At 41.7% G+C, this 9,917-nt stretch overlaps 1 protein-coding gene and 2 non-coding genes across 5 annotated transcripts in view; all 3 read right to left on the bottom strand.

Annotated features, from left to right (window-relative positions):
* CHD9 (chromodomain helicase DNA binding protein 9) overlaps nucleotides 1–9,917 on the bottom strand; it is a 244,561-nt gene that overhangs the window by 5,378 nt on the left and 229,266 nt on the right. For all 3 annotated transcript variants that reach the window (XM_049786049.1, XM_049786050.1, XM_049786051.1), the window contains 3 exons: nucleotides 8,483–8,704; nucleotides 3,606–3,734; nucleotides 147–251 (listed from right to left, as the gene is read on the bottom strand). In XM_049786049.1, the coding sequence (XP_049642006.1) occupies nucleotides 147–251; nucleotides 3,606–3,734; nucleotides 8,483–8,704 (456 nt within the window). The remainder of the gene's footprint in view (nucleotides 1–146; nucleotides 252–3,605; nucleotides 3,735–8,482; nucleotides 8,705–9,917) is intronic.
* On the bottom strand, nucleotides 5,959–6,149 carry LOC126028899 (U2 spliceosomal RNA). Its single transcript, XR_007502584.1, has one exon. It is a non-coding gene; the product is annotated as a U2 spliceosomal RNA (small nuclear RNA).
* LOC126029084 (U6 spliceosomal RNA) lies at nucleotides 6,174–6,280 on the bottom strand. The gene has a single exon (XR_007502740.1). It is a non-coding gene; the product is annotated as a U6 spliceosomal RNA (small nuclear RNA).

Raw genomic sequence — 9,917 nt, 5'->3', positions numbered from 1 at the left:
ATGCTTAGGATTTGTGTGGTGGTGAGGATTCTCTCCTGCAGAACAGATGCTTCCTGTTAAGTTTTTAACTGAAAATTAAATTTTAATTAATTAAAAGGCATTTAATTTTCAAACTGATATCTAAATTGGTATTTATAAATACTTACAGATTGCTTAACAACATCTCCCCACTCAGGAGCCACTCCATATTCTGAATTTTCTTTGAGAAATCTACAGAGATCTTTCAAAGGGGGAGCGAACGCACCTCCAACCTATAAATAAAAAACAGATGGTCAGCCATTTTAAAACTATTAAACATGGATACTTTTCTTGTTTCTATTTTGTGTTGTAGTTTCTTTTCTTAAAACACATGGTGTTTGGGGCCGGAGAGATAGCATGGAGGAAAGGTGTTTGCCTTGCATGCAGAAGGACGGTGGTTCGAATCCCGGCATCCCATATGGTCCCCCAAGCCTGCCAGGAGCGATTTCTGAGCGTACAGCCAGGAGTAACCCCTGAGCGCTGCTGGGTGTGACCCAAAACAAACAACAACAACAACAACAACAACAAAAAACACCACTACCACCACCATTAACAACACCACATGTTGTTTGAACCCCTGTGGGCAATCTCTTTTATGTTGAACAGGCCTTATCACAATCTATCAGGAATACTAATAAATAACAAACATATGGCAATGTAAAATTTAAATATTTTATAAAGTAAAGAGAATAACTTCCATTTACTATTCATTTACTAAGTTGAAAAGGTAAGAGAGCATATTCAAGAGTAGAACCTTTGGAGTCAAACTTATCAGGTACATTAACTCAAACAAATCATTGTCCATTTGAACCCTAGTTTTCTGCTCTGTATAATGGAGCAACAGCAACACTTTCTATATAGGTTTTTATGATAAAATGAGACAATTTAAGTGCATTTAAGTGTTGTTTTAATGTAAATTAAAGAGTCCTAGAGTTGGTAGGAGGATGCTGAAGTCTTTTTCAGCTAGTCTCGGCTCCCGCAACTCCTATGGCCTGGTGGGTCTGAAGGTTGCAGGGTGAAGGCGGAGAGAGTCAAAAAGCAGTTAGATGAGGTTCTAGGAATCAGCCAGCTTTATTTCATGGTCCTAAACTAACATATATATAGTATACAGTAAGTACAATAGTTGCTATTATTTATCCAGTATGTGAAGGACTTAATTTATTACTTATTGTTTGTGGGAGCACACCCAATAGTGCTCTTAAGAATGACTTAAAGAGCCGGAGAGATAGCATGGATTTGCAGGACAGTGGTTCGAATCCCGGCATCCCATATGGTCCCCGAGCCTGTAAGGAGCGATTTCTAAATGTAGAGCCAGGAGTAACCCCTGAGAGTTGCTGAGTGTGACCCCAAAAAACCAAACCAAACCAAACCAAAAGAATAACTTAAGGGCCCGGAGAGACAGCATAGTGGCGTTTGCCTTGCAAGCAGCCGATCCAGGACCAAAGGTGGTTGGTTCAAATCTCGGTGTCCCATATGGTCCCCCGTGCCTGCCAGGAGCTATTTCTGAGCAGACAGCCAGGAGTAACCCCTGAGCACCACTGGGTGTGGCCCAAAAACTAAAAAAAAAAAAAAAAAAGAAAAAAAAAAAGAATAACTTAAGACAGAGCACGGGACTATATGAGGTGCTGAAAACGGAATTTATGTAAGGCAAACACCCTCTCACTCTATTATCTATCCGGCACCAAGGACTTTTAAGTATAAAATTTGTCGGGGGGCTGACTCTACCCCCAACAAATATTGGAGCTAAGCAATCCCTGGGTAAAAGGGAGGGTTATCTACATCTTAATATTTAATGAGAGCACGAGGGAGTGAGCAAAAGTGAGGGGAGATAGAGAGACAGAGAAAGAGAGGAGAGAGGAGAGGGAGAAAGAAAGAGGGGAGGGGAGGGGAGGGGAGAGGAGAGGAGAGGAGGGGAGAGGAGAGATTGGAACAAGAGACACACAGATAGCCAGAAAGTAAATGAAAACAAATGAGACATTAGACAACCCTGGGGCACAGGAGCAACAGTCAGGTAATAAAGGAGATAGGTTCTCTATGGTTTACTATTTACTATTTATTGATTTACTGTATCATCAGGCTGGCAGGAGAGGAGAGGAGAGGAGAGGAGAGGGGAGGGGAGGGGAGGGGAGGGGAGGGGAGGGGAGGGGAGGGGAGGGGAGAGGAGAGGAGAGGAGAGGGGAGGGGAGGGGAGGAGAGGGGAGGGGAGGGGAGGGGAGGGGAGGGGAGGGGAGGAGAGGGGAGGGGAGGGGAGGAGAGGGGAGGGGAGGGGAGGGGAGGGGAGGGGAGGGGAGGGGAGGAGAGGAGAGGGGAGGGGAGGAGAGGGGAGGAGAGGAGAGGGGAGGGGAGGAGAGGAGAGGGGAGGGGAGGGGAGGGGAGGGGAGGAGAGATTGGAACAAGAGACACACAGATAGCCAGAAAGTAAATGAAAACAAATGAGACTTTAGACAACCCTGGGGCACAGGAGCAACAGCATAAGCAGTCAGGTAATAAAGGAGATAGGTTCTTTATGGTTTACTATTTACTAATTATTGATTCACTGTATCATCAGGTTAGCAGGTAGACAGGTAGGATGACTGGGGCCCCAACCAGCAGGCTCCCCCAGACCAGTAGGAAAGCTCCCCTGAGATCTTTACAAGAGGCTTTATATAGGCTTGGTTCAACTGCCCCAAGGCAGCAGTTCACAGTTAGGGGAAATCCATTAACTGTTGGAGTTCAGTTAAAGGAGAAAGAGAAGCTTATGGCAAAAAGACATGGGGCTGAATTCCTACATTAATTTAATTCTCACTGTATCCTTAAATGGTCCCAGTAGTGCTGCTGCTTTATGATTCCTGTCCTCACATCATAAAACTTTGTAACTTCTGTTGAGCATTGCAACTAAAGGGTGTGACTAAGGTCACTGCAGAAACAGCAACAAAAGAGGAAAGGAAAAAATTGAGAAGGGCTTCAAAGTCATCTGCATTTGGTGCCAAAGAGATAGTACAGCAGGAACTGTGCTTGCCTTGCATGTAGTTGACCCAGGTTTAGTACCAATCATGTCAGAAGTGATTCCTGAGTGCAGAGCAAGGACTAATCCCTAAGCACCTCCAGGTGTGACGCTAAAACAAATCAAGAGCCCCCAACAAACTAAAACAACAGAAACAAAAACAAAATAACTCCCATTCCCACCAAATTTTCAGCTTCTTGTCTGATTCCTGGTACCATGTGGTCATCAAAGCACAAAGTTGACCCCCACATTTAAAAAATAAGTAACAGATGGGGCAGGCAAGGTGGCGCTAGAGGTAAGGTGTCTGCCTTGCAAGCGCTAGCCAAGGAAAGACTGGTTTGATCCCCCAGCGTCCCATATAGTCCCCCCAAGCCAGGGGCAATTTCTGAGCGCTTAGCCAGGAGTAACCCCTAAGCATCAATGGGTGTGGCCCGAAAAACAAAACAAAACAAAACAAAACAAAACAAGAAAAGAACAAAAAAGTAACAGATGAGAAAAAAATTATTCAAAATCTTAAAAACTATTAACTATTACAGAATGAAGTACTGTTTTGGAGAAATTGTAAGTACTGAATCAATATAAAAGACAACACATGTATAAATACCTTTCTGGCATTTCTTCTGTTTATCAGTTGAACACGTTCTTCTCCTGTGAGACTGTTAACATCTAGTTTATTGGGATTTCTACAACGATGTCTTTTTTGTTTGGGTCTTCCCTCATGAAGTTGCACTCTCTAAAACAGACAAATAAATAAGTAAATATTTACCTATACAAACAGCACAAATAAGTTCCAAGTAATTTAATCTTATAATAGTGAAAGCATCATTTTATACAGTATTAAAGGAAATTAAAATCTTGTATATTTTAATTTTTAATATAGAAAATGTGTATTATATGAAGATAAAACTTGAAAAAATTTTACACTCAAGCCAATTTTAAAAAGTTTAATAAAAATACTATGACTTTAGGGGCTGGAGAGATAGCATGGAGGTAAGGCGTTTGCCTTTCATGCAAGAGGTCATCGGTTCGAATCCCAGCGTCCCATATGGTCCCCCGTGCCTGCCAGGAGCAATTTCTGAGCATGGAGCCAGGAGTAACCCCTGAGCACTGCCGGGTGTGACCCAAAAACCACAAAAAAAAAATACTATGACTTTAGTAAATATGACATGATTTAGCTAATTCATTCAAGACCATCATAATGACCAAATTATTCCTCAAGAAAACTTTTTGTTGGGAGAAAGGAGGCATCCTTAGCAGCATCTGGCTCTGCACTCTTGGCTCTGCACTCTGGGATTACTTCTGGCAGGACTGAGCACTTGCAAGTATCTTACCCTCATACTATCACTCTCCTCTAAAAATTTTTTTTTTTTTTTTTTTTTGTGTTGGTGTCAGGCCATATTCAGTAGTGCCCAGGCCTTCTGGCTGTTTTTAGAGATCACTCCTGGAGGTTCAGGGAGCTAGGGTACTAGGGATTGAACCTGCTCAGTTGTATGCAAGTTAAGTGCCTAAGGAATAATTCTTATCAGAGAAAGGATGAGATGAGCATGACAGTTCTTTCTTTAAATATTCTCAAAGAACTGTATCCTTCCTTAATGCTCCCCGAAGAGTTACCTAAATAATGGATTAACTTCTCTAAGTTGTACATTTCTTTATTTTTCATGATAAATTTATCAGAAACATCAGATATTCTGTGTTCTGAGACAATCTATAGTTATGCCAGTTGTGTTAATAGCTTGCACTTCTTCTGCATTTAAATAACTGTTCCTCCACATGCCTTGAGCCTGTAGTTGGTCTTATAACAGTATGCTTTATGGATGGAGACACCCTGTATCTCTTAGGCCAAGGGTATTTCCTTTCTAATTTCTTTCTTTTGGCCATACCCAGTGATGCTTAGGAGTTACTCCTAGCTATGTGCTCAGAAATCGCTCCTGGCTTGGGGGACCATATGGGACGCTGGGGAATCGAACCGAGGTCTGTCCTAAACTAGTGCTGGCAAGGTAGATGCCATAATGCTCCGTGCGACCACTCTGGCCCCTCCTTCTAATTTCCCCAATGTTCACTGTATCTGTGCAAAAAAAACCAAAACAAAACAAAACAAAACAAAACAAAAAAAAAAACAAACCCAAAACCAAAAACACCACATGAAAACTTGCCACATCTGCCCCCTTTTATTCTTTTAACTTTTTCCTTTTTTTTTCTTTTAATTTTATTATATCTTCTAGATAGGGGCTCCCGCCTTTTTCATAGAACCTTAGAACTTGAATTCATTTTGTTCTGCCTCATATTTCTGTCTTCCTACAAATTGAAGAAAAAAAAACGTGGATGAAACCCAGGGGCCAAGTGGTCTCAGGAGCCTTGAATGGAAAAAAAAAAAAAGGTCCGATCTAAATGCCCAAGCCAAAGATAATGAAAACAGAATCAAGAGACCCAAACTTTAACAAGTTAAACACAAAATGAACCTGTTAAGCTAGTAGTCCAGAGGACTAAAGGTAGAGGTATGAGATGCATGCGGGGAACTAGTGTGGAGGGAGGTCAACACTGGTGCTGGGAATGGTTCGAATTTATTGTCACTATATGCCTGAAATACAACTGTTAAAGACTTGTTATTCTCAATAATCTCAATAAAAAATTTAAAAAGATTGTTCTTATCTTCTCCCTCATATATTCCTTAAATACTATTAAGATGTTATTTGTTTTTTGTCTTTGGGCCACACCTAGCAACGCTCAGGGGTTACTCCGGGCTTTGTGCTCAGAAATCACTCCTGGCAGGCTCAGGAGACCATATGGAATGCCAGGGATTGAACTTGGGTTGGCCATGTTCAAGGCAAATAAATGCCCTACCTGTTGTGCTATTGCTTCAGCCCCTAAAGATGATTTTCTTTAAACTATATTTAATTTGGGAGGGTTCCTTCTAGGTAGTGCTCAATAAATCGTCCATGGGGTTATTCTTTTTTTTTTTTTTGTGCACCGTTCCTGGAGGTACTGCAATACCAGGTTGATGCGTGGAGCGGATGGAGCAAGCTCCTCTTCCGACTCCCAGCTCCAAAAATCCATTTAATATATTGTCCTCGGATAGAGGATGTATCAGATATTAAACTGATATGAACAGATACTACACTTGATCTTAGCCAAAAGGCCGAGAAGTGATAATGGGGTTATTTATTATTTTTTTTTTAATATGGAACGCTTCACAAATTTGCGTGTCATCCTTGCACAGGGGCCATGATAATCTTCTCTGTATCGTTCCAATTTTAATATATGTGCTGCCGAAGCGAGCACAATGGGGTTATTCTTGATGACAGCCAGTCAGACTGGGTAGTTCGACAGTAGGTTCAAGGATTCCAAGGACCGCTAGAGCCACCTTATGGTGCTCTGGCATGGAAGAGCATGTGGCTCTGGGTTTGAACTTTATGTCCAGTATCCATTTGCCCCTGATTACAATAACAAAATAATACTAACAATAAATACCTTGTTAGCTACATACTGGCTATATATTATTTCACAAATAGGAACAAGGCTCAGAGAGATTAACTTCCTCAAGGTCATACAGCTGGCAAGTGGCAGTAAAAATTCCTTCCATAAAACATGCTGAATGCTCTACAACTGTTAACATAGTAGGACTTGCTATCAGCAGCCATTTCTAGCCGGTAAAAACATGCTACAAGAATAAAGCCCAACCTCTACAATCCCCTCGGAGCCTGATCCCAATTTACATTTTTATTATTGTTTTTGGTTTTTGGGCCATACCCGGTGACGCTCAGGGGTTACTCCTGGCTATGCGTTCAGAAATCGCTCCTGGCTTGGGGGACCATATAGAACACCAGGGATCGAACCGAGGTCTGTCCTATATCAGCTATTGCTCCGGCCCCTCAATTAAATTTTTAGTGTCATTAATATTATTCCACTCATCCCTGCATATAACTCTGGAGTATATCAGACTAGTTACTGCTTTATGACTATGTTTTACAGTTCTATTCTTACTAGTCTTGTCACATTTATTTTACAATGCTGAACTTTGTGAATACATTTTTTTGTTTCTTTTTGTTTTGGGCCACACAGTGGTTACTTCTGAATCTGAGCTCAGAGTTTACCCCTGGCAAGCTTGGGGACCACCTGGGATGCTGCGGATAGAACCCGAGTTGACAAACACTCTATTGCTGTGCTACTGTTCTAACCCTGTGAATGAATACCTTTTATACTCTGAATATTAGTCCTTTATCTGATGTACCACATACAGATAGAGTCTATCATTTGGTAGGTTGTCTTTATACTTTAGCAAGTGTCCCTTTGCCATGTAGAGACTTTTTGTTATTTTTGTTTCTGTTATTTAAGGCAATATAATAATAAAAGTAGACAAATAAAAGCAGGGACAGTTACACTCATATCAGACTAAAAAACTTTCAAGTTTCAGTAAGTATGAGATAGAGATGGACATTACCTAAAGGTTAAGACATCAACAGAGCAAGAAGATATCATTTTTCCCCCTTTTGAGCCATATCCAATAATGCTCAAGGGTTATTCCTAGCCCTGTGCTCAGGAATCACTCCTGATGGGCTCAGAAGACTCTATGGGATACCAGGATCAAATCTGGGTGGCCATGTGCAAGGCAAACACATGACCCACTGTACTATTGCACCAGCCCAAGAAGATTTAATTTTGATAGAAATTGTATGTTTACTAATAATGAGGTTATGGCTGGAGAAATAGTACCCCCAAATGAGAATCATTAAACTTTCATTTACTTTTCCATCATCCTCTGAAATACTTTTATTATCTTTTAAAAAAAATGGCCCGGAGAGATAGCACAGCGGTGTTTGCCTTGCAAGCAGCCAATCCAGGACCAAAGGTGGTTGGTTCGAATTCCGGTGTCCCATATGGTCCTCTGTGCCTGCCAGGAGCTATTTCTGAGCAGACAGCCAGGAGTAACACCTGAGCACCGCCGGGTGTGACCCAAAAACCAAAAACCAAAAAAAAAAAAAAAAAATTCTGTTTTTTTCTTTCTTTCTTTTTTTTTGGTCACACCCGGCATCGCTCAGGGACTACTGCTGGCAGGTTCGGGGAACATTTGGGATGCCGGGATTCGAACCACCATCCTTCTGCATGCAAGGCAAATGCCCTACATCCATGCTATCTCTCTGGCCCCAAAATTTCTGGTTTTGAGCAATACTTCTCACACAATTTGGGGGACCATATAGGATGCCAGGGATTGAATCTGGGTCAGCCTTACATAAGGCAAGTACCCATTGTACTGTAAGCCCCAGAAGGAAATTTTTAGTGTTAACAGTTAACTGAATGAAGAATCAGAATAGAACGAGTCCTGTATCCTGTGAAAGATGGTAATGATTTTTCTTTCCACAAATTTTTCTAGATCTTGGGCAGAACATTTATCTAACTTTAGGTGAGTGAGAGATATCTTATGCTGTACCATTATGTTTGATACACTATGAAAATAAAATATACTAATATTTGTATTTCACTTACAGGAATAAAAGCTCCCAAATCTTCTACATAACCTGGGTGTTCCTTAAGCCATTTTTCCAAATCTTTTCTCTTTGGTGCATCATCACCTGCAAGTCTTGTGCCATCTTTAAGATTAATAACTGGAACGGGATTTTCTGCATAAGGAATTCCTTGAGACCGAGTAAAGGATAGTGCTGGATTTATCCCTGCAGAAATCTGTGAGGTGGCTAATCCCAAATTAACCTGTAGAAAAACCACATACATTTTTTATTCCCATAGTTTTTTTTTTTTTTTTTTTTTTGATCACAACTGGCAGCTCAGGGGTTACTCCTGGCTCTATGCTCAGAAATCACTCTTGGCAGGCACGGGGGACCATATGGGATGCCAGGATTCGAACCACTGACCTTCTGATTGCAAGGCAAACGCCTTGCCTTCATGCTATCTCTCTGGCCCCTATTCCCATATACCTTTTAATTTATCTTTTTATTTAAATGGGCCACACTTGGCAGCGCTCAGTGGTTACTCTTGGCTCTGCACTCAGAAATTGCTTCTGGCAGGCTTGGGGGGGGGGGCATAAGGGATGATGGGAATCGAACTCAGGCTTGTCCCAGGTCAGCTGCATGCAAGGCAAACACTCTACCACTGTGTTATCACTCCAGCCCTTAATTTATCTTTTGATGCAATTAACTGTTGAAAATTCTGCCAAATCTATAAAATACAACTTTTCATGGACTATAACCAGTATTAGAATCTACCAAGATATAGGTATATTTAAACCATGTAGTAATCGAGAATTAGTAGTTGCCTTTGTTTTTATACCACCCCCAGTAGAGAGTGCATCAAGGACCAGGTGGTACTGGGGATGTATACAAGTCCTCTGGGCAATCTTCCTGGCCCCAGATCTGTGAATATTTTTTCCCTTTCTGGGACTCTCAAGAAGAGCTCAGAAGTCCAAGTGGCAATTCCTTGAAATACTAGCTAATTGGGCAGTAGTTCAATGACAATCCCCGAAAAGTAAGCTGCTTTTGGATCCAAAAGTCCTAGGGGGCCAGATACCAGCGGTGTTTGCCTTGCAAGCAGCCGATCCAGGACCTAAGGTGGTTGGTTCAAATCCCAGTGTCCCATATGGTCCCCCGTGCCTGCCAGGAGCTATTTCTGAGCAGATAGCCAGGAGTAACCTCTGAGCACCGCCGGGTGTGGCCCAAAAACCAAAAATAAATGAATAAATAAATAAATTTAATGCTGAAAATCAATCTCAGGTATTCATTCATACAAGGCAAATTCCTTGAGCAATCTCTCTGCCCCAGAACTAGTAGTATTTTTTGGGTCACATTTGATGATGCTCAGGAGTTATTCCTGACTCTGCTCAGGAACCACTCCTAGTAATGCTCAGGGATGTTGGTTGGCTGCATGCAAGGCAAGTACCCGCTTGTACTATTGGTCCAGCCCCTGGATT

The sequence above is a fragment of the Suncus etruscus genome, chromosome 14 (assembly GCF_024139225.1).
Source record: "Suncus etruscus isolate mSunEtr1 chromosome 14, mSunEtr1.pri.cur, whole genome shotgun sequence".
In the NCBI taxonomy this organism is placed as follows: Eukaryota; Metazoa; Chordata; class Mammalia; order Eulipotyphla; family Soricidae; genus Suncus; species Suncus etruscus.
The sequence above is the reverse complement of the archived record's forward strand: the minus strand, read 5'-3'. Positions and strand labels throughout refer to the sequence as shown.